Genomic DNA, 23,933 nt, shown 5'->3' with positions numbered 1-23,933 from the left:
AATGCAGAATTTGATTAAAATATGACATATTTATAGCTACAATATTTGTACTAGTGCGAAGGAAAACCTTTGATTTAAAAAGAAAATTGCATTGGGTTATTTACCATTTAATGATCTTGGATAGTTAATAACGTGTTACCATGGCCACGGTGCCTTATAACTGCAAAGTGTCAATCATTTTACCTTAGTTACCAATCTCTAAAAACTCGAGAACGTTTTCTAGTTTTACTACATTTCAAACTTCACATGTGAACAATTCGAAACTTGCTGGGAATGGCTGCCAAAAGAGAACACTATTTTTTCCTCCAGACTCAGTTTGCGCCATTAATCACAAACCATTAGACTTCCCGCCTCATAAAACCGCGAGTGGCGCATGCTCCAGGCGAGATTTGATTGATTCATGTCACTCAAAACAAACAGGAGTGCAGCAGACGTGTTACGCTAATTTTCCTTTAAAAAGTTTGAGTAGGCTCGACAAATAACGAATTCCTCCCTTTTGCTGGTGCCACCAGAAAAGCTTGTGACAGAATCCAGGTCATTTTTAACGATGAAAAATGTTCATCCGGAAAGTGCAGTTGTCACAAATCGTGCCCTGATCAGGCCCTTGGGATAAACAGCGTGAGCAAATCTAAAGCTGCAGCTGTTTAACTTCCTTGAGGGACACTTAACGTCTCATATTCACACCGCTTAAATGCGTTTTTAATAGGCTTTTAGGACAACAAAAAAGGTGAATATTCTAGTGGCTTCCTGAAAAATCGCTCCTAAGCATGAGACCCACCGAAGACATCATTAGATCATGGCGTTTACATAACATTTAAGGAAAAGGAATACTCAAAAATATATATATATATATATCCCAACGGGAAAAACGTGACTCGATTTAAATGAGGGGAGAAAACAAATTGGATGTTTTGTTTTTCTTTTGGCGCACGAACGTTTTCAAAGGAAGTTAAAAATGTGGATTCGTAAGTTTGACTCTCATGAAATTGTGAGCGATCGACTTCTCTCATTTTGTACTTTGGTTTTGTATTTGTTCGCAAACACTCCACGTAAAAAGAGGATCAAATGGACTTAAATTTTTAAGCAAAATATTAAAAAAAGTTACTATAGTGAACTAAAAAAGCTACACAGACAACAAAATAAAAAACCTCCTGATAACTGCAATCCATCGTTCCTAAAATACCAAACACTATACATGTTTATGAGAATGCTTATAAATGTTTTATTTCCTCTTGGTTCATTAACAATGAACTTACCAGTAAATTTGTTAATTCGAGTAAACGCCTTGAATGAACAAGAGGAACTTCGCAAGAGCGTTCCAGTAAAATGTTTATCTCATGAATTTATAGATGTCTATCTTTTCTCCTCGTTTTCTTACGACTCGTCGAAAAAACATGCTTTCCGTACGAAGGCCATTCTTCTCGCACTCGTTTCTGATTTTTACCTTTACGGGAAATGCACTTTTAAAAGTTTGTTTATATCTTTACTGCTTGCAAAACTTTCATAAGGGTCATTGAACTAGATATTATACCCATCCAGAATTTTCTCCTACGAACTGTTTATTAGGTGTTAGCTGTCGATGTCGAGTAAAGGATCTTATACTGCAACTCATTTATCAAGCAAGTAATGATGCCTGGCTCTTCTAATGAACTTCCTGTTCTGTGGATAATCTCACCAAAGTCCTAAGGCAACAAAACGCGCAGCTCGTGTTCTGTTAAACGCAGACACCAGGGACAATAGTGTTAAGCTTCTCTATTAATTAAGATGGCCTCCATGCAAAATAAATAAGTGTTTACTCATTCATAAGTGCCTGGTAGGTGATTACCCTCAATATATGAACAGTTTAATTACAAAGAATTCAGATATACATCATAGCAAAAGTCGATACGGAGAAGGGAACCTTGTCTGTAAGAGATTTAAAAGGGAAACTGAGGATGGCAGGACGTTCTCAGTAAGTAGTAAAAAACTTTGGAATTCGTTTCCAACCAGTGTTAAAGACAAAATTAAAATGTCAAATTCAAATTCAGATCTACGAAAATGCCTGAATGAATAGGGACATTCGTCATGTTAAAGTAAATTAGCATTACCATTTTCTTTCACTTTTTTGAATTGTTTTCAATTTTTCTCTTTTTTAATCTTTATCAATGTTATATCGCTACAATTATATTTTACATAATATTAATTTAGGGCACGTTTATATGTATATATGATATTTTTAGTATATACAAAGGACATATCTGATGAAAGAGGGCCACAAGTTTATCAGTATTGTAACTGTCCCGTGCTACCCTCGATAAATAAAGTCGGATTGATTGATTGATGTGCCCTTTGATATGGTTTTCTGCGTTAGCATAAATGTTTCCCGCGTTTGCTTAAGGTTTCATGCGTTCCGTTCCCGCGTTAGTTTAGGCAAATGATGCCAAAATTCAATATTTTCAAGCATTTCCAACGGGCCACTTCTATTCCCACAAAATTTCAAGGGGAAAAAAACCTTAATTTAGAAGGATATTCGAATATTTTCTTCAACACTACTTGTTATCTCTTGTTGATTTGGGTGTTTTAAACGACCGAGCTGGGTACGAAACGACTGAGTACGAAACCATGGTTTCGCTCAGTTTAATAGGTTAGATGTCTTTTCCACGTCAGATGCTTTCCCACATTTGCAACGAGTTACGCATTCCATCAATTCTGGGTCCCAAGTGGCCAGTCTCCTCTTTTGCAGCTAATTGTATGTTTTTCCCCGTTTGCACAATGTTCAATGTTTTTTTCGGCGGTTGCAAAGGGTTAAATTCTTGCCTCTGTCTAAAACGAGTCACGCACTCCAACGTTAATCCCAGTTTGCGTTTTCCCCGCGATAACACGATTTGTGCCATTTGGCGATGTATCACCTCCAAACACATCTACTCGAGACGGGCTCACTTTATTTCAAAAACATCTAAAATTCCAAACAATTTACAGCTCATTGCAGTGAATAAGTGACGCTGAGGTAGTTTCAACACAAATTATAACATTCTTCATCCAAGTTCCAAGAAAGTTAAGCTTATCTACGAAAAGGAACACGAATTCTTCAACAATTTCCACTAATTTAAGAACACGCGAACTCTGCGGATCAGATCTACGCTAGTTACCCTAACGGACGAGAGGAGGAGTTTGGGAATTAAAAACAGACGTTCTTAGAACTCTAAGCAAGAAAGATGTCATTGATAATTCCGTAGAAAAAATTACATCACCAACATAAATTCGAGTTTCAACATCCAAGCTCAACATTTCCCCCTACGAATGACTGGCTTCAAATTTCTCCTTAAAGTATCAACCGTTAATCAAATATAAAAGTCGCGAGTATAGAGGAAATGGTCATCAACTTAAGAAGCTCTTGATTGTCAAAAAAGTTTTCCTTGTCATTACCACAAGAAATGTAAAGAAAACGGCGTGAGGAATTCACTTCACGGGGGCAATATGAAAGGCAATACTTGTCGTCAGCTGAACACCTCTCTAAATGCAATAGCTATTCTAACTGATTCAGAATTACTCTGAATATATTACGGTAAAGCAAACTGCGACATATACTACATTACGAAAGATTAATTTTTCTACGAAAGAACAATGGAATTTCTTGTACAGGTAAGTTCTTGCAACTCTGAACAACAACAACAACAAAATAATAGAAAATAATAAATTTCATTAGGTTGATTCGCGAGAATTTGCATTTTTCCCCAAAATATAAAACGCGAATACATTCGTTTAACTATCGGAATCTGAACAAACTATTCCGTGCTTGACGTTTCCTTGTGGATTCTCCTTGGCCCGCGACTTCCACTTGGTTTTGGAGGCTTGGCAAACTTCTGTCTGATCAAGTCCTTACGGGGGTGAAGTTGATCGTGTAAGAACTCTTCGTTCAGTTCCTTAGGGTCGGACGTTTCAATCTGAGAAACAAAGTTACATGTAAGGGACTGGTGATTCATTAATCGCAGAAGGGGGGGGGGGGTAACATGATCTCGTTCACAGATCCCCCCTGAGATTCTTACGAACCCCTGAGATAAATGGTCACTGGTCCAACCAAGATATAGTTAAATGGTGGAGTTAATAATTACTACGAAGGCGTAAGTCTACAAAGTCATACGGCCACGAATGCAGGAAAAGAAGGGCAAAGATTTTTAAGGAAACACAATGAATGGAATGATAGGAAGGTGAGGGCAAAGACGGGAGGGGAAAATGGGAACGAAAAAGAAGCAAAAACATTTAAAAAGGCAACGAGCGTGTTACATTAAGCGACGGAAAAAAATTTGGTGGTAGCGCTGACAGTTAAGGACCCGGTCATTAATTATTGTCGAGGAGGGGAGGGGAGGGGAGGCGCTTTGGAGAATTTTGGTTGTGTCGTGAAAATATTTACCTGATTCCTTCCCCCCCACGGATCTGTAATATTTATGACCCCACCCACCCCCCCCCATCTGTAATATTCTTATGACCCACCCACCCCCCCCCCCGCCATTGACAGACAATTTTCTATCATTCCCTCCGTTTCTAAGCTATTGGCGACGACGGACTCCACTATGTTCCCCCTGTAAACCACGTGATCCTGCCAAATTCCACCACCCCTCCCCCTTTCAAGGCGTCTAATAGTCAAGCGCTAACACGCTAGCCTATCATCAACACTATAAAAGCTGGTTTCCAGCAGGGGCGTGAATTAAGCATAAAAGTTAAAAAATACTTAAACTAACTTGGGTGTCAAGTCATCGGGGAATCTTAAACATTTGTCTAGCCTTATATGAATTATACCCTCTTTAAATAAACTTATAAAAAATAATGACTCGTTCCTAAATACTCACCTTCTTTTCGATTTCAAGACCAAGAGATGCAGCTACATCTAACAGCGGGCCCTTACATGTAGAATATAACATGCGATCCTTTATCGAGCATTTGTATCCAGGCATTGAATACACAAAAACTGCAAAGTAGATCGAAAGAGGCGATGAAGGAGTTGAAGGTCTCACCAACGAACACACTGAACCCAACACCAGAAAAAGAGAAGCGCTCTCAGTTTCAACTTCGGTGAAGGGCGACAGCTGTAGGATCACAACCTAAGGTCTAAGTAATCTTCCTAAATATATTTCGTCTGACGTAAGGGAAACGCATATTGTACGCGTCGCTTCTTTCTGAAGGTTTGGTCGCCATCTCGGACAGACGGACTACTCGCCTCGATTTCATGGCAGAGCTTTGAATCCCGTGGCTGAGTGAAGTCCCGCGGTTTAACTCGTTTCGGTCTGGATGCCATGGGAAATTATGTAAACAAATTATAGGAACTCACAGAACTGTGAGCCACGCTATCTTCGATGTCCGTAGGTTTATGAATACCCTAGAACTTGTTACGCCGTGACAGACATATTCATTCCTATTCAGATCATACACTCTTTATTAATTTACGATCATGGCTAAATCGTTTGGTCTTGTCAAATGAGTCGATGAAGTAAATTTTTCACCGTAAAGAGTTTCTAAAACTGACGTTTCGAGCGTTAGACCTTCGTCAGAGCAAAGGGCTAACGCTTGAAATGTCAGCTTTGGAAAATCCTTACAATAAACAATTTACATTTATACTCCCTCACCGACGCGGTGGAAAGAAACTCACCCCCTTCATTTACTCAACGTTATTGGTAATTTCTTACCTATGGATTCCAAGAAGTCGCCTTCAAAGGTGTGTTTAAAAAGATAGAAAACATATCGTCCTTTGTCTTCAGGAACATTTTGTGCCAAATCGTTGGCATGAACGTTCTCCTTGGTTTCCGCAAGAACAATTGTTTCGTTCTTTATGTTAAGTTCCTGTTGAAAAAAAAAAGAGATTTATTTTTAATTACTAAATTTTAAAACTACTTATCTCCTGATCTTTAAAGCATGCATTTTCGCAATGGGACCCTTTTTAGCACGTTCTTGTAACTTCAAGGGCCCGAAAAGCTGAAACAATATCGCAAAAACACAAACCGTTAACGATACTCTGTTTCTGAAGTTCTGTAATAACGTATAACTTACTAATTGGACCAAGCTTAATTTTTTATTTTTGAGCTCCGTCAGTTTAGCCCGAGCCTCGTCAGTTACTGGAAACTGGACACCAGTCATGTGACTCTGTTTGCTGTCTACACTGATGTCTGCTCGCATCTGTAATTGGACAAAAAAGAAAGAGAAACCTTGTTTGCACATTTGAACCATGACATTTAAGATAATGAAAAGCTGGTGTACTGCTGAGGGCAAGATCTAATGTTCTCCTTGGGAGAATAAATGGGTAACATGAAAGTGCACAGAACTCAGGGAGTAAGGTGCCTCACTCCCACAGTCCCGTTTCAGTTAAGTCATATTTTGGCGGCTCTTTTTAGATTCGAGCGACGGACTTCGCCGAAAAGAAGAACTGTTCAAAGTTTAACCTTTCCTCAGTTTGCAAGGTCTCACTGGCAAGCTCGCGGATAGCCACTTGTAAACAGCCAGTATTCATTTGAAAACTCCCGGGTGGAATGAGACACTGAAGGAGTTAACTCTGTCGCTCCCGAAACCTGTTTCAACTAAATATTCTGTCTGCTATACATTTCATATTATTTTAAATCTTAGAATTTGGTGTGAATTCATACAGTATCTGATAATTGATCTGTTTTTATCTTCTCATTAGACCATTCTGCATGAAACTGTTTGGGAACTGTAAGGAGAAATTCCATTTTGGTCACTACTAGGAGTGGAAAGGTTATGTGTCTAGTTCAAAACACCTGAAGATGACAATCTCCAGCCTGAAACTGTTTTGGAACAGTAAGGAGAAATTCCATCTTGGTCACAACTAGGAGTGAAAAGGTTATGTGTCTAGTTCAAAACACCTGATGATGACCATCTCCAGCACTTAGACATCATGATTTGGAATCCATTGACAATAAGTACACCATACCTTACAGCTAACCAAACAAAACCCTCTTTAAACTGTTTCTTTCCAAAAGTGTGTATCACACCTGCCTTTGCAAGTTAGCAAATAACAAAAACATCTAGCCACTGTACTCAATGCACATTTCAAAAGCTCCATACAGTGACAAAACTTTTCAATTTCCAGATTTCAAGTCCCATGCTCGTTCAGAACATGGCCAATTGCATTCAAAACAAAATTCCAGGACATCAGATCTCTTACCTCTTGCTGTTTCACCATTTCAAGTTCCAGCTCTTGGGTAGTCAGTGGAGGTGGGGCACTTTCATGAGCTTTGTGTTTCTTGAATCCATTTAATGAAACATCAGACTAAAAAAATACAAAAACAAAAACTGATGAAAAAAAATCAAAGTCACATGTTAATGAAATATTAGCATCTGGTGTGCCCAAACAGGTTTTCTTTGTGTGGAAAATGAATGGTTCAACTGCACATGAAGTTGATAAAACTAAACCAATACAATTAACTGTTTACACTCTAACATCAGTGTGCAGATTCTCCATACTGTTCTCCATAAATTTCCTAAAGTACTGACAAGGAGAATTTGTTTAACAATCAAGAGGTTCTCAGTCATATCTTTCATTCTCTTATGTTTGATCCAGGGGTATGACTGTTGGGAAAAATTAGAAGCTTATGACCCTAAGGCACTATAGGGTTGATAATATTTTCTTTATTATTGTATTTTGAATTACATCACACCACCATAAAGCTGTTTTGTTTTGCAATTTAAATCCTTGAGTGGTAGTTGATTGAGCAGTTGGTAGAGTAGTCTTAAAAAGAATTGCTGTCAGGATTATTATTTAACCCTTTAACTCCCATGAGTGATCAAGACAGAATTTCTCCCTGCAATATCAATACAATATTAGTTGATCTAATACCAAATTCTCCAAACTAACATCACGAGAACTGTATGACAGATCATGAAGAAAATTATTGGGAGTTAAAGGGTTAACTAACACTTCAACAAGCTGAGCAGAGGTTTTCATCAGAGCCAAAAGACCTAAAATGGATGATATACAACTCAGTATCACCTCACGAACGTTAACACTTTCACTTCCGAGATCTCATTAGTAATTCTCCTTACTGTCTGCCATGCAATTCTTGTGATGTTACTGTGAAGAACTTGCCATTGGATCAAGTAATAATCCTCTAGTTGATACACAATGTATGTCTTCATAATCTCATCACTTGTTTACTTAGTATTGTATTGATATTGTAAGGAGAAATTATCTCTTGGTCACTCATGGGTAAAGGGTTAAACATTAAGTTCTTTCTAATAATCACAATTCACACTCCCAACCCTTTAACTCCCACGTGTGACCAAGACAAAACTTCTCCTTACAATTTCAATGCAACATCAAGCAAACAAGTTGTGAGAATAAAGAAATATATCAATTATCAGATAAGCAGTTGATCAAATATCAAATTCTCTGAACTAACATCCAAAGACTTGTATGGCAGACAGTGAGGAGAATTTTCTACTGAAATTTTGGGAGTAGGTTAAAAATTACACGGAATATTACATACTTGATTTGTTCCAAACAATTCATCTTTTATATGACCCCCTCCGAACTCCTGCTTCAGAGTAGCTTTTGTTCCGGCAAACAACATCTTCCGCTGAGGCTACATGAATAAAATACTTGCAGTTGTTACATATACAGTCAGCCTGCCATTTCTTAGTTGTGTTGGGTTAAGAAATGAAACTGGGGACTAGAATAAAATTTTTTATTCTAATGGTATCAGGTTAGATAAAAACAAACACTGACACCTAGAATTTGTCATCTGTGCTTGAAAATTTCTGCCTACTGTAGTCATCAGTTAACCTCTGCATAAAGTGGACTCAGCAGAGCTTTTGTGGTTTTCAAATCCGGCTGCATGATGCTCGCTTACACTAAGACAATGGGAAGACTGAAAATGTGGCAATGCCATGCTTAGAGAAAAGTTCCCCCACTACCTTAAATAGCTACTTTCAGTGCCATGCTGTCTGAAAGATGTCATAAAACACAAAGGGAGATATGCAAGCGACTAGAAATAGCATTAACATGGATTGTTAACTTGCAAGGCTTAACTAGGCCCGACATTTGGGAAAACAATTTTTTTTATTTTTCAAACGTTTGAAACAACCTACTTTTAACTATTTTTAATCACAAAGTAGCATTCAATATTAATGATTGTAAGTGCTTGACCTCAAAACTGCCTTTTATGCTTTTCTTGGTGATTGCTGTCCAGAAAGCCAGCTGGTGAATTTTGCCAGCAGTCCGTGCTTAGCAACAATGCACAAACAAGTATTCTAATTCTAGAAATGCAATTAGCTCACCTTGGAAAAGTCAGGAGAGTAGGAGATAAACAGCCACTCATAGCCTTGGTTATTTTGGCTGTCCAATCGATAAAAGATATAGCAAGGTTCTTTCTCTTCTAACAGAGGTAGAATTGATTTGTCATAATGTGAAAACTGTCAAGGATTTATTCAAGTAAAAGTTACGCAAAGTGATTTCAACTTGTGGTTACAGTGGCATGACAAAAGTGATAGCATTAATTTTGTAAGGATGTGTTTAGGTTAAAAAGGCTTAATCTAACAGTAAATCCAACATAAACCCAGCAGTTACATGTTTGAAAGCAACAAATAACAGACAACCCCAACCTGCATGTTATTAAGGGATCATTAGTAGATCATTAGTAGTGCCCTCTCTGGGGGATTAGTTCAAGAGTGTATGTTTTCATGTAGTCATGTCAAGTTCACACCCTTTGTGTTGCTTGCTGATTTATATGTTTTTACACATTTAGAGATAAATTATTGGTACCACTTATTATTGTAACTTTTTTGTTATTGTTGTTGTTCAATGTATAATAAAACAATTAATAGATTCAGTTTTAGTGATATCCAGAATAATCAAGGTCTCAGTAAGGGTTATCAGCTGAAGCCAAAGGCTTTAGCTGATAACCCCTTCCTCTACCTAGATTATTCTGGATATCACAAAAACCTCATCCAATAATTGATTATGATGCTATTGTGAGGGAGATGTGGCAGACTAATGGCTAGTGCCATGGACTACTAGTCAAAAAGGTCCGGGATTGAAACCTGACCAGCAGGAAGTAGTGATATTCATTGTTTTTTCATTCTAAGGAACCACAATAGGCTCCTGCTGGCTCAGCCACTTAGCTAATGAGTACAGATTTTAACTACTGCTAACCCAGGAAATATCACCCTTAACATAATCATTTTAAACCATCATTATCATTTTGATCATAATCAGTCACACAGTAAATTATTGTGCCTATGATGTGCCTATGACCCACCCTTAACTCTTTAAATCCCAAGATCTCATTAGTGATTCTCCCTACTGTCTGTCACACAGTTCTTGTGATGTTAGTTTGGAGAATTTGGTATTGAACCAACTTTTAATATTGTAACTAACATTTTTCTTTATTTTCATTACTTGTCTGCTTGATATTGTAATGATATTGTAAGGAGAAGTTCTGTCTTGGTCACCAACAGACAGGAGTAAAAGGGTTAAGAGTAACTAGCCTCTAATTTTTCTTCACAAAATCACCCCTGAATCTCACATTAAGGTGACAAAAATAAAGCAAATGAAAACCGACCAGAGAAGCTCTTGATGGTTAGACAAATTCTCCTTGTCAGCACCTTAAAAAATGCATGAAAAACAGTATGGAGAATATTCATACTGATACTAGGGTGTAAAGGGTTTACTTTCCTAAGACATTCTTTGACAGACTCAGCTTTCTTTCACTTAAAAAAAAAAAAAAAAAAAAAAGAAGAAAAGCACAGTTAACTATTTTAACAACCAGTCTTTGAAATCAAAACATAGTGGACTTTTAACATTTCAAGGATATCATTCTCCCAGTCTCCATCAGCTTCCTTACTACTGGTACAAAGTAACTGCTCTGGAAAAAGAAAAAAAAACAATACAATAAAGCAATTAATACATTTTATGAAAAAAGGTATGTATCTAATATGCAGACTGTATCATGGTAGAATTCCTTTTTTTTCATAAGTTCAGCTTCCCTATTATTTTGGTTGTTATTTGGTAACTTTTTTTTTTCAGTTAATTTTTTCCACACTCATGAAAGACCAAACAGGAAATTCTCTTGTCCAAGCTGAAGCTATGTTTCAATAGCCTTTTTTTTTTCTAGCATTTGTCTCCTTCCAATTTTCAAGAAAAAAATGAGTAAAGAAATAGGCTTAGCAAAATTTTAGAGGCAATCACTGCTACATGATTTCATTAACTTGTTTGTGCTGCAAGAACTAATCACTCTGTGCTATCCTAATATCAACTAGAAGGTGAGTTTGTTAAGAAATTGTCATCTTGTGACTGTGAGGGGTATTACAAGGTAATTTTAGTATGATCAATAGCAGGTATTTGTTTTCCATTCTGAAGAGGGGCTAAAACTCAAAATCTCAGCTTAAAAAATTTGTTACAGTGGCCAACTTACACTATCAACTCAGTTGATAGAAGCAAATTCTCTTTATGAACTATTGCAAAAATTGGGGCACCACTATTGTTGTACCATCTTAAGAAACTGTATAGCTTATAATTTTTGTTGTCTTGGGTAACTTAAACCCATAAAAATGCTTTTGTATAATATGTAATCATGGGCACAGTAAGTATTGCAAAAACATAAATGAAACATTTACCAAAAAATTACTTACCATCCTGAATATCTACTTTAATAACTCTTATTTTTCCCATTTTGGCTCTTGCAAAGATAGCCTTTAGTTCTTCATTTGCTGTGTAAAATACAATCAAGGTAAGATTATATTATAACTAAACTGTTAAGTTTGCAATAAATCTCTGAATAATCCCAGAAAAAAGATAGAAATCACTGCAATGATCTAATTGAACACACACTTGAAAATAAGTTCATTGCATTATTTTACTAATGGCTGGCAACAAGATAAATGTAAATGTACCCCAGTTGTTCAAAGTTCAGATAACACTATCCACAGGAGAAATCTCTATCCGGTGAATAATGCCATACGTTTTAAAATCACTTATCTGCTGGATAGCCATTTATCAGTTGGATAGCATTATTCGCCCTTTATAAAACTGGGCCCACTGTTATATTTTATAAACTTAACCCTTTACATCCAAACATCAGTATGCATATTCATGTTCATCTTCATAACAATCAAGATCTTCCTCAGTTATTGATCACTTCCTTTATTATCCTGGCCCTTAAGGTGTGATTTGGGGTTGATATTGTAATGAGAGCTAGAGACTCATAAGGGTCACAATGTTAAATTCCTTATCTGAAACTATTTGAAGGAAACTTCCAATTTACCACCTCTTGACAAAATACACATTTGCTTCAATTCACGATGACGCTATTGACAAATATTGTTTAAGGGGGGGGGGGGGGGAGGAGGGGTCAGACAAGTGTAAAGGGAAATAAATCAGTGTAGTAGTCCGTAGTTTCATCAATTTTTGTATCTCCGATTTTTGTTCCTCCATATAAATTTAGATTTATCAGTTTGATAAATTTAATGAGAGTGTGTAACAAAACTCGCTGTTATTGATAGTTAATCGCACGGGGTTCTGCCTGTGTTTGAAGGTTTAACAAGTTGTTCAGTGCATACCATCCATGCCGCGGAAAAATCTTTCAAACTAGTATGCAAATAACATTGAACAAAAAATCAAGAGAGGGAGGCTGTATAAATCACTTCTTAATCCAACTATACTATTTATATCATTCAAAACAGCTTGGTGAAAATTTCCGCTCAATATCTTGAATATCTCTGTCCTTTAAGCTCAATTCACATCAGCTACCAGTTTGTTGTTTCTGTTTTGCTATTCACAATCAAACCTATTTCACAGCAGGAACAATCTTTGCCATTCAGAGTTAATACCCTGTTGCATGACCTTTTTAGCAGAACCTTTGATAAGTTAAAGCCGCGTTACTTAGTTTAAACCTTCCGAAAAAATCGACACGACGTCTAAGATCGAAGTAAGCGGAGCTCGATGTAATAATGAAATTAACGAATTCCTTCGAGAAAACCTGGCTTTCCAAAAAATCAAGAAACCTAAAAATTTTCCTGTAAACTTACCTTGAATGCCGGTTTGATGAGACATTGTTTCGAAGGAAAATAACAAAACAGAAATTGATCACTCCTCCAAGAACACAACCGTGTCAGTTCTTCAAAGGACCGGCCATTGATGTGACGTCACCGTAGCGTTCGTGTCGTCACTTCCGCTTGGAGTAGGAAGTAAATGCTGAGTTTAACAGATTACACAGACTATTATAAATTATTTAACTCGTAAAGAAAACAATTTTTTGGTCAATCGTCTTTTATGTTAAATATTCTTAGTCGAAGCTTTTGAAACTGCTCTTTATACGAAGAGATTTCAGATCGTTAGCAATTGTACTTCGATTCATTAAGGACCTCTGGGGAAAATAACTCGCCCGAACATTTCAGACTATTTTAATTGTCAGTTTCATCATGATTTGTTTTTGTTTTTTTTTTTAAGATAAGCTTATAGTTTTATTTCTTTTGCTAGATGTTTCCTGCGCGTTACAAATTACCTTGGTAGTGACATTTCGTGACAGCATAGTATGTCAGCGGTAGACAAACCCACAATTACTATAAAGAATTAGAATTGTAATCAGTCAAATGAAATGATATATACGTAATAAAATAATCAAAATTCCTTAAAAAGACCTCTTATTTTCAACCTAGGCTATAAGTCTTATATTCAATGCAGTAAGATAAAATAAAATCAACATTTCCCCTTCTTTACTCTCGATCAATCTTTGTACCTGATATGATCAAATAATAAACTCTTCTTACAAGAAACTGCTCGACACGTTGCAAGGCGCTTCGTGGGGTTAACATTCTCATTTTCCATAACCTTTCATGTTTTTTAGTTCCAGGATCGTTTAACGGTCGATTAGATTGAGAGAATGAAAGCTCTAATACTCGTAGGAGGATATGGTACAAGACTTCGGCCGCTAACGTTGTCAAAACCCAAGCCATTAGTCGAGTTTTGTAACAAACCAATGGTAATGCATCAAGTTGAAGCCTTAGCTGAGGTGAGTTGGCTTGATCACGGGATTTTAAGTGAGTAGCTTAAATTACCGTCGAATATTTCGTTCCACGCTGATTTTTCAAGGATGAGATGCGCAAATAATAAAATTATTCAGCAAAAATGACACTGATCTCTTATTTGATCGAGTGTTGGGGAATTTTTCTCAAGTATAATTTTGCTTTGAATATGGGCCCCTTAGAATATGTGGAGGGAATAATACTACTCGAGCCATCGTACATATTTTGTTGTTCCTTCTTTTCAATTGAAAGTCGTTAGAATATTATTTGATTGAAGAGAAATCACTTCAAGAACCAAATTCAGGTTAAATTCCTTATTCATTGACATCAAAAACAGTAGATACTTTGTTAAAACATTGTATCCCTAAATAAATCTCTTATTAGGATTCTCAGAGAAACATGCACTCTGATTATGCACTCACTTTCTCTCTGATTTCTCTCTATCATCTTTGAACTGAAAATCCTGTGTAATTTTGTTATTTAGGTCAACAATGTATTCTCTGTTATGAAAACTGAACAGATTTACTCTTAATGAATATCATGTCACTTCTTGTCATAATTTTAATACATCGTCCTTCAAACTGGCTATGAGAATTGATGACTCTATCAGCTGGAGGGTGTCACTTGACATAACGAAAAATTCCTTTTATTTTCAAGAAAATAGTAAGGGGAAAGTGTTAGAGTAGATTTTCAGATTATTAAAATTCTAGACATGAGAGGTTGCTCTTCTAAAGGTGTGCATGATTTTCATCTGATCATTCAATTATTACCTCCTGAAAGGCTGGAGTGAAACATATCATTCTTGCAGTCAGTTACCGTGCAGAAATGTTAGAAAAAGCCATGAAACAACAAGAAGATAGGGTAAGTTAAAACACACACATTTTCCTCCCATAGTTATGAGAGAATGTCAACTGTAAATATAAAAACCTGGGATTGGGGAGCTTAACCCTTTAATTCCCAGAAGTGACTAAAATGAACTTTTCCCTATTATATCCATACATTATCCTGCAAACAGGTATTGAGAAAACTCCAACTTATCATGCAGAAGTTGTTATCTTGATCTGACACTAAATTCTCATAACTGATTTACAAAGAAATGTGTTGCAGCTAGAGGGGGGAATTGATGATCAGATCTTGGGAGTTAAAGGGTTTAAGAGAGGTTTAGACAGTAATGTCCCTCTGGAGGTTTCAAACAGCTTGTCTGTTTGAAACAAATCTGCTTATTTCACCACCCTATGCTAAACAAATTGAAAGCTTTGTGATCTATTTACTTCACAGAGCTGCATCTTAGATTTGGAGACAGAAGTCCTATAATACAGCAAATATTATAACCAGGCATGCAGTCATGGTGGTCTAACCCAGTTTAAGATCTTAAAAACCAACCCCAATTAAAACTTGCATTACAATGAGTTACTCTGTTTTAGATACAAGACCCTGGAAACAATACCTAGTTTGTTCGCCAGATTTGTAAAGGCCAAAAAGAAGAAGTTTCTTAGCCCCTACATGATATGGACTTATTGACTGATTGGAAGGGCTGGAAAGAAAAATATTTGGCCGTTAATCATTGACCAAGAGTTAAACATTTTCCAGTCCAGCCTGACTTAACTTAAAAGTATTGTCTCATATCATAAATGAAATCCCCTCTTTGCCTTTTTTTTCTGTTTTGCAACTCACCACCACATACATGGGGATATAGCACTTTTTATGATCTTGCTATTGCCGTCGCATTAGCCCTAATGCAGTTTTTTTTAAATGTTTCTCGATTAAAGCTTCTGTATTTTCTTCCTTTTTTCCTTTTTTACAGCTAGGAATTACAATCACAATTTCACAAGAAAAAGAGCCTTTAGGAACTGGTAAGACTAATATGATAGTGTCCACCATATAACAGCTTTCTTTTGTTGTGTGCTTACCAAAAAAATGTTAGTTGATATTTTTAAAATTGGTAGACAAATTAACCATCAAAAACAAAACAAAAGAACTAAACAAAAAATATAACAAAACAAGAAAAATGTGAAAAAGGGGAAAAAAGGTAGAAAAAAACAAAAAACAAAAGGCTAGAAAAAAAGGAAAAGAAAAGAAAAACAGAGAAAAAATGAAAAAATATAGAAAGAAAAAAGAAGAACAGAAAAACAAAAAACCATAAATTGGGTGATTCAGTTAACTAAATGTGCTGTTAATATTTTGTGGTCATACGTCTCTGAGGGTTACTGTAGAGAACTGTTTATTAATTGTTTAACTCCCATGTGTCAAAGATTCAAGACAGAATTTTTCCTTATGATATCAATGCAATATCTTGAGTAAATATGTGATTAGAATAAAGAAAAATATCCATTAGTTGATCTGTAATTTTACAAGAATTGTATGGCATACAGTAACAAGAAATAATCTTGACATTGTGGGACTGGAAGGCTTTACAATCACTGGTACCACCTCTGTGAAGTTTCTCTGAAAGTGAAAATGCAATTATTTGCAGAAAATTAATCAGAATTTTTCATTTCAGCTGGTCCCTTGGCCCTAGCTAGAGATCACCTCACAGTTGATGAGGAGCCTTTCTTTGTGTTAAACAGTGATGTTGTGTGTGACTTCCCTTTTAAACAAATGTTAAAATTCCACCGAGATCATGGCAAAGAGGGTACAATAGTGGTAAGTTCTGATATCTGTTTGAATTTGAACTGTCAGTTTTTTCATCGCAGAAAATTTATACTTTGATTTAAAAGAGAAAAAGAAATTGAGAGAAAATTATTTGTACACACATGTTGATTGACTTTTTTGTTGTGTATTGGTAAGAAAATTGACCCTTTAACTCCCATGAGTGACCAAGATAGAATTTCTCTGTACAATATCAATACAATATCAAGCAGAAAAGTGATGAGAAACACTTGAATTATCATGATCCCAACTGGGACTTGCACTCAGGGATAAACACCAGTATAACGGGGTAATTTAATATTATCAACTGTGTTGGTAGCATTAATTGGCCACCATAAAGAGTTTAAATGCTGATGTTTCAAGCATTAGCCTTTAGTCATTTGCTCAGAGGAAGGCTTAACTCTTGAAACATCAGCTTTTTTAAAAAAACTCTTTACAGTGGCCAATTTACAATCCCCCACCAACACAGTGTCATGGTTTCTTTAGAAACTCGCCTCTTTGATAAATACCAGTGGTCTTGAGCCACTTGCCTTATGACTTATTACACTTCATTTTGCTTCTTTTTTTTCCCAGAACATTTCCCCATTTTTGTTCAGTATGTGAATCTTTTAGAGTCTTCATATTAATTCAGTGTATTAAAGAATGCCAAAATTCACTATGTATTGGGCAGTTGGATTAATTTTATCTTTCACAAAAACAGGTCACTAAAGTTGAAGAACCTTCCAAATATGGTGTGGTTGTTTATGACGCCAAAACAGGACGGATTGACAAGTTTGTGGAAAAGCCACAAGTTTATGTGTCAAACAAAATAAATGCTGGCTTGTACATATTTAACCCAAAGATGTTATCAAGAATTGAGGTGAGATAATGTTTCTCTAACACAAACAGATGTGTCTGATATTTCATCTAAGGGGTGGAAGGGTGACTGTTAACCCTTTCACTCCCACAAGTGACCAAAACAGAATTTCTCCTTACAATGTCAATACACTATCAACCAGATGAGTGATGAGAATAAAGAAAAATATCACTTTCGGGATAATTGGTTGATCCAATACTAAATTCTCTGAACTAACATGATAAGAATTGTATGGCTGTCAGTAAGGAGAATTACAAATTTGATCAGGGAGTTAGAGGGTTAACCCTTTGACGTTTAAGAATGATGTGCTTTTAATTTCTCCTTACAATATCACTCTTGAATCACACATTAAGGTCAAGAGAAATGATCACCAACTGTAGAAACAAAGGAAATGATCACCAACTGTAGAAGGTTTTGGTTGTTAAACAAATTCTCCTCATCAGCACTGTAGGAAATGTATAGAGAACAGTATGGAGAATCTGCATAATGATGTTAGGGTGTAGAGGGCTAGAGCAAAAAATTATTTCAGGGGTAGAAATATAAAATAATTCTCATTCAGGAAGTTGGCTGATGATTCAGCAAATCATAAAATATTGTTTAAAAAAAATCAAAGCACATCTTCAACAGGCTTGCATAGTGCTAAAATTTGACGCAAGACATGGTTACTGCTAATGACAAAGACTGATGGAAGCATGTAATGCATATCTGGTTACATCAGGAAAATCACATTTAACCCTATAAGTCCTAGATCAAATGTGGAATTCTCCTTACTGTCAACTATACAACCCCTATAATTGTATTTCAAATAATTTAGTATTTGATCAACTAATTATGCCCAAATTGATATTTTTCTTTATTCTCAACATTTATCTGGTTGATATTGTATTTATATTGTAAGGAGAAATTCTGCTTTGGTCACTCATGGGAGTTAGAGGGTTAAAGGCATGTGATACAGCAGTTTTCGATAGAGCGTTGAAAAACCAAAGCCACTTGGCATTCCTAACAACCACTCATAACCAAAGTTTACATGGTCATGGGTCGATGAGAACTCAGGCTGCTTGAAACGCAGGAAAACACGATTGACCAAGATGTGATTGTTTGTAGTTTTGCATCTGGTTGGTCGAGAATTTTGTGCGAGTTTTCTGGACCAATCACAAAGAAAAGTTGAGTTTGGTCAATGTAATCCTGGATTGGTTTGGATACTCTCTTAAAAACTGATCTATTAAAAACTTTGTTAGAATGACAAAACAGGAATGACATTTATTTAGCATTTTCCATGTAATCAATTGGATGAATTACATGTGGTCTTGATTTCTTTCCTTTACTCCATGTAGCTCAGACCAACGTCAATTGAGAAAGAGATATTTCCAAAAATGGCGCAGGAGGATGAACTATTTGCATTCGACCTTCCAGGTACTTTCAGTGATCTATTTTCAGCTATATAATAAGCTCAGTTATGCACGCATTCTGATTGGTTCTCACTTATGATCTATTGAAGGACAGACGTATGGATGACGCCATCATTAAAATTTTTTTTCAGTATATTTCAATTCTTTATTATATAAAACAAATAGATTCCAAGTTGCCGTGCGTCTGTTCAGTAATAGATCACAGAGGACGTCAAAATGTGGTAAGAACATTTTTTGTTCTTGACACGTTTTGACGTCCTCCGTGATCTATTACTGAACAGACCCACGGCAACTTGAAATCTATTTGTTAAATGTTGTAATAATTGAGTTACCGCCCTTTCTTCCTATCATCTACTCCATTATTCATGACCTGCCAGAAAAAAATTTTTTTGAAATAATTTCTTCCTAAAAATTTCCTCCCTTCTCCCCCCTCCCCCTGTCGTCCTCTCCCCCCTCCTCCTTCGTCTAACCCCCCTCCTTCTGTCTTAAATTCTGAATAACATTTTCGTCGTGACAGGTTTTTGGATGGATGTAGGTCAACCTAGGGATTTCCTGATTGGAATGGGATTGTTCCTCCACTTCTTGCGACAAAAACACCCAGACCGTCTGCATGAAGGACCAGGAATTATTGGCAATGTCTTAGTGGTGAGTTATCTTGTGATGTTTCCATCCTCTTCTGATTGCTTTTGAAGCCGTTATTCTCCATATTAACCCTTTAACTTCCAAGATCTGATTGTTAATTCTCCCCTCTAGCTGCTCCACATTTCCTTGTAAATTAGTTTTGAGAGTTGGCGTTAAATCAGGAAAAAATTCTACCTGATACGTTTGAGTTCTCTCATCGCCTGTTTATTGGAGAATGTATGAATATTGTAGGGAGAAGTTTCATGTTAATCACATCTTGGAGGTAACGCGTTTAAGAGTCTTGTTTTTTGATTTCTCTGTTTCGTTCAGGATCCCACGGCTAAAATAGGAGACGGCTGCCGAATAGGACCAAATGTAGTCATTGGACCAGGGGCTGTCATTCAGGATGGTAGGAAATTTTTCGTACAGTAATAGGCAAATTTTTGCACACAAGCAGTCGCACCGTGCGACATTCACGGCGAGAGGAATTATGCTGAAAAGTATCGCGTGACACCGTATGACTGCGTGATAAAATTGCATGGCTGCAGGGGCCAGTGACTCTCTTTTAGATTTGGGTAGTTTGACTTTTAAGCCAGATTCATGAGAATAACTTCAAGATGTACTGGAATTTTACGGTATAACGATAACAAAAATAATGAAAGAGACGATAAAAACTTATCAAAATTGAAACGACACGAATGACTTAATTTTTCAAGGGTGTTACAAACACTGATGACCCAGTAATTTCCTTGTGGCCCACTGATTAAAAAAACAGTCCGACAAATAACTGGAAAAAAAGGATACAAATCGAACTTAACACGAATGAAAGCCAGCAAGAGGTCAACCAGATGGTCATCAATGCATCTGCTTATAGTCAGAGAGGAACTCGGATCCGAGAACTCAGGATTACGAATCTTACGCGCCTTCCACTAGACTATGTTTCCTTCTGGCAGTGAGTATGGAAAACAATCCTAGAATGCTTTAGTACAGTTTTACTTTTCACGGTCAAATTTCTACATGTACCTAACTTGTACTACTTTTCAATCGATCAGAAACAAAACGAAATCAAACCGCTGTAAACACTGTACTTGTTTTACATAAAGCTTTACTAACTCCAAACCTAACTTCATATCTCGTTTAACTTCATGTCAGGGGCGTGTCTTTCACGTTGCACGATTCTCCAAGAAGCTGTCATTAGATCACATTCATGGATTCACTCGGCCATTATCGGCTGGAAATCAGTTGTAGGACAATGGGTAGGTTTTAAATGATATGTTGACACATTTGCTAACAGAAAATGAACTTTGAAAAAAAAACTGGTGTTAGGGAGGTAAAAACTATAGAAATTTTTGACTGAACGGCGTAAATAATCCGGAATTACATTGGCGTTGGCGTTTACATTGCCCTACGATTCGTCCATTGCAAACCGATCAGGAGCGAAACAAACAAACAAACAAGCAAACAAACAAAAACAAGCGCGACTCAGTTACACCCGCGTTTTCCACGCTGCAGAGAACTTGCTTGTTTTCAATCTTACATCTCATGGGCTCCTTGGAACATTCTTCTTCTGTTTTGATTGGTCGTTATGGTTTTGTTTGGTTCTCTCTTACGACTACCCTAAGCCAAAAAGTGCCCTGAAAGGGTTATAGATTTTGCTTAACCCTTTTTACCCTAAAATCAGTATGCATATTCTCCATACTGTTCTCTTGACATTTCCTAAGGCGCTGACAAGGAGAATTTATTTAAGAATCAATAGCTTTTTCAATTGGTGATCGTTTCCTTCATTCTCGTGACCTTAATGTGTGATTTGGGGATGGTATCGTAAGAAGAAATTAGATGTCAATCACTCTTCAAAGGTTACTGCTCACGCGACTCTGCAGAAAGCGCTTTCGAGGAATGATAAAATGATCCAAGTTATATTCCCAGTTTTTTTTTTTCTAACCCAAGGTTTGCATGTAATGATACCCTCATATGTCTTGTTGTAGGTTCGTATGGAAGGAGTATCAGTACTTGGAGAAGATGTTATAGTTAAAGACGAATTGTATATCAATGGCGGGCGAATTCTACCCCACAAATCTATCTCAGACTCCTCACCAGAACCGCAAATCATTATGTAAATAGGAAATCAGCAGTTATGAAAAAATTCTTTAAACTATATGTTGGTATTGAGGTTTTTTAAATATTAACTTGTTCCAGGTGCGCAGGTTGTTAAAATGGAGTAAACGGTGCGATAGTAAAGGCGGAGCGTGAACGAGGGAGATCTGAGTCGAGCTGCGTACCGACCCAAGCCCCCCCCGGTTTTTTTTTTCTGCGCTACCATCGTTCCGTCTTCTATCGCGCCTGGTTTTAAAAACTGAGCTCCTGGAAAAGGGCTGAAAATGTGAATCTTACTGGTGACCCGGTAAGAGAGTGTAGATCTAGTTTTAGAACTTTCGAAAAAAGACATCCAGTCAGTGAACTATTAGTGAAGAGTCAGTTAATTAAACGCATTCTAAGGGTATTCCAACTTTCCAGACCTTATTTTTTATCGACCGGGAGTAATGGGCGTAGTATTGGTCTTTGCAGGGTGGGTGGGGCGCAAAAACATAAATAAAATAATGATGATAAAAAATAGGTAAAATAAATATTAATTGGATTTTGGATTTTGGACACCAGTGGCCGACTTTGGATTTTGGACAGAAGCGGCCGTTTTTGGTTTTTTGGACCCTAGTGGCCGATTTTGGATTTGGATATTAGTAGCCGACTTTGGTCGAATTTAGACTTGAGTGTCCGATTTTGGACACCAGTGTTTTAGTTCGGATCCTAGTGTCTTAAATCCAAATTAAGACTATTAATTTCGATTAATTTAGACACTAGTATCTAAAATCTGAATATAGACACACATTAGCGTCTCGATCTTAAGACCGGCTAGTGTCCGATTTTATCGATTTGTGTTCTATTTTCGCTGTTACACAGCACCGGGTAGTCTTCCGTAATTTATTCGCATAAAAATGATGCTAGACATACTGGGTACTTGGTTTAATGTGGGAAGGATTTTGCAATACCTTGTGTGAATCACTGAAGTATTACTCGTGAAAAGTGACAAAGTGAACGAACGGTCGATTGTTTGAGAGTCAAATTTTATTTCTTGGACTATTGTGATTTTTTTAGGCGAAAAAGGTTTGTTTTGTTTTGTTTTGTTTTTATAATAGAAGTTTACTGAGTCAATCGTGGATTTTATGACATACGTGAGTACATAAGTTTCTTTCACAGCCGTTGTTTGGTTTCGTCACGCAATACATGAGAGAACATTGTGTGACGAGACCAAACAAATGCTGCGAAGGAGACTAGACACAAGTGGAACTGGCAATCTTGGTATAGTGATACACTTTTTATGTCACTTTTGCAAAACCCTCGTGGACTGGGGGACTTTCGCTTGAAGGGTTTGTTTACCTATTGGATTCTTCTTTAAATTTGTAAACAATCGAACAAAATGTTCCGCCATCCTAGGAGTTGACCGGAAAAATCGTTTCTTTAACGGGACATTTTCTGTTGACTGGCCATAATTTCGAGCCTTATAATATATCCATATATCAAAACCAAAAACTAGCTTTATTTCAGTACTAAACATCAGCAACGTTCTTTCTACAATTTTTACATTTCACTACTGTTAGACAGCCTCCTCGCTGGTGATATCCTCCAATTCGTTAACGATGTGCTTGCAAAAGAAGCATTCCTTGTTGTTCATAAGATGGCGAGAGATACAGGATCTGCAAACAGAAAGTAAACTCCATTTTCATCGAAAAGAATTCTTAAGTTTCAGGGCTTTTTCAAAATAACATGCCTGTCTTTCCACATGATACCCACCTGCATGACACGTGCAGACACGGGATGAACCTGACGGAAACTTTGACCGCACAGCAAATAGGACATAGGTCGTCAACGTCTACGGACTCCTGGAGAGAGGGGACAAAATTGTGCTAAGATGCCAAGTTTTAATACGAATATGGTTTATATTTACCAAATGTGAGCTGGCAAATACTTACCAATACACATTTTAAAATGGTTCGACTAACAGGCAATATGCACAATAAAACGCACTAATTTTTTAACTTTAACAGAAATGTTACATCTGTCTTGGCCACCACTTCAATTTCGAACCACAATGAATTATTAGGTAACGTAGAGAAGCACGCACTCTGATCGTTCGAAGATGACATCATATATAATATTAAATTGAGTGACACACTTCAAAATGTCCAGCGAGCGATTTTTTTTTATTCATGTAATAAATAAACATTTGAGCAAGAATTAATGTTTTTGATGAAAAGTAAAAGGAAAATACAATTGCTTTAATAATCACAACAGAATTTATGAATGAACGAACAACCATTCTCCTCAGGCTCAGCGAAAAT

General features: G+C 36.7%; 3 protein-coding genes across 4 annotated transcripts in view; 1 reads left to right on the top strand and 2 right to left on the bottom strand.

Moving 5' to 3' along the window:
- Positions 1-2,901: 2,901 nt before the first annotated feature.
- Positions 2,902-13,197, bottom strand: LOC113664360 (twinfilin-1-like). The gene is made up of 10 exons (XM_089206949.1): positions 13,009-13,197; positions 11,614-11,691; positions 10,797-10,847; positions 9,262-9,389; positions 8,472-8,567; positions 7,151-7,255; positions 6,022-6,147; positions 5,661-5,814; positions 4,827-4,945; positions 2,902-3,923 (listed from the first exon to the last, which is right to left on the bottom strand). The coding sequence occupies exons 1-10, from the start codon at positions 13,031-13,033 to the stop codon at positions 3,765-3,767; spliced, it is 1,041 nt and encodes a 346-aa protein (XP_089063075.1). The 5' UTR covers positions 13,034-13,197; the 3' UTR covers positions 2,902-3,764.
- Positions 13,198-13,736: 539 nt separating this feature from the next.
- Positions 13,737-23,880, top strand: LOC113664345 (mannose-1-phosphate guanylyltransferase catalytic subunit beta). Its single transcript, XM_089206948.1, has 10 exons — positions 13,737-13,991; positions 14,785-14,865; positions 15,809-15,857; positions 16,505-16,647; positions 17,354-17,512; positions 18,844-18,922; positions 19,436-19,563; positions 19,870-19,948; positions 20,692-20,795; positions 21,525-23,880. Exons 1-10 carry the CDS (start codon positions 13,863-13,865, stop codon positions 21,654-21,656), a joined length of 1,083 nt encoding a protein of 360 aa, XP_089063074.1. The 5' UTR covers positions 13,737-13,862; the 3' UTR covers positions 21,657-23,880.
- Positions 23,112-23,933, bottom strand: part of LOC113664347 (E3 ubiquitin-protein ligase RNF123) — a 29,634-nt gene continuing 28,812 nt past the window's right edge. For both annotated transcript variants that reach the window (XM_089206934.1, XM_089206935.1), the window contains exons 37-38: positions 23,386-23,474; positions 23,112-23,288 (exon numbers count right to left, since the gene is read on the bottom strand). In XM_089206934.1, the coding sequence (XP_089063060.1) occupies positions 23,189-23,288; positions 23,386-23,474 (189 nt within the window). In that variant the 3' untranslated portion in view covers positions 23,112-23,188. The remainder of the gene's footprint in view (positions 23,289-23,385; positions 23,475-23,933) is intronic.

The sequence above is a fragment of the Pocillopora damicornis genome, chromosome 5 (genome assembly GCF_964200805.1).
Source record: "Pocillopora damicornis chromosome 5, jaPocDami1.2, whole genome shotgun sequence".
NCBI classification, from domain to species: domain Eukaryota; kingdom Metazoa; phylum Cnidaria; class Anthozoa; order Scleractinia; family Pocilloporidae; genus Pocillopora; species Pocillopora damicornis.
The sequence above is the reverse complement of the archived record's forward strand: the minus strand, read 5'-3'. Positions and strand labels throughout refer to the sequence as shown.

Bases quoted from the DNA above. Each gene is read 5' to 3' on its own strand.
- LOC113664345 (XM_089206948.1), top strand. From the start codon at position 13,863: ATGAAAGCTCTAATACTCGTAGGAGGATATGGTACAAGACTTCGGCCG. The intron at 17,513-18,843 runs GTGAGATAATGT...TACTCCATGTAG, and splicing joins AGATGTTATCAAGAATTGAG to CTCAGACCAACGTCAATTGA. The intron at 19,949-20,691 runs GTAGGAAATTTT...ACTTCATGTCAG, and splicing joins AGGGGCTGTCATTCAGGATG to GGGCGTGTCTTTCACGTTGC.
- LOC113664360 (XM_089206949.1), bottom strand. From the start codon at position 13,033: ATGTCTCATCAAACCGGCATTCAAG. The intron at 7,256-8,471 runs GTATGTAATATT...GTATTTTTTTAG, and splicing joins AATTGTTTGGAACAAATCAA to TCTGATGTTTCATTAAATGG. The intron at 3,924-4,826 runs GTGAGTATTTAG...TTTGTTTCTCAG, and splicing joins GTCTTGAAATCGAAAAGAAG to ATTGAAACGTCCGACCCTAA.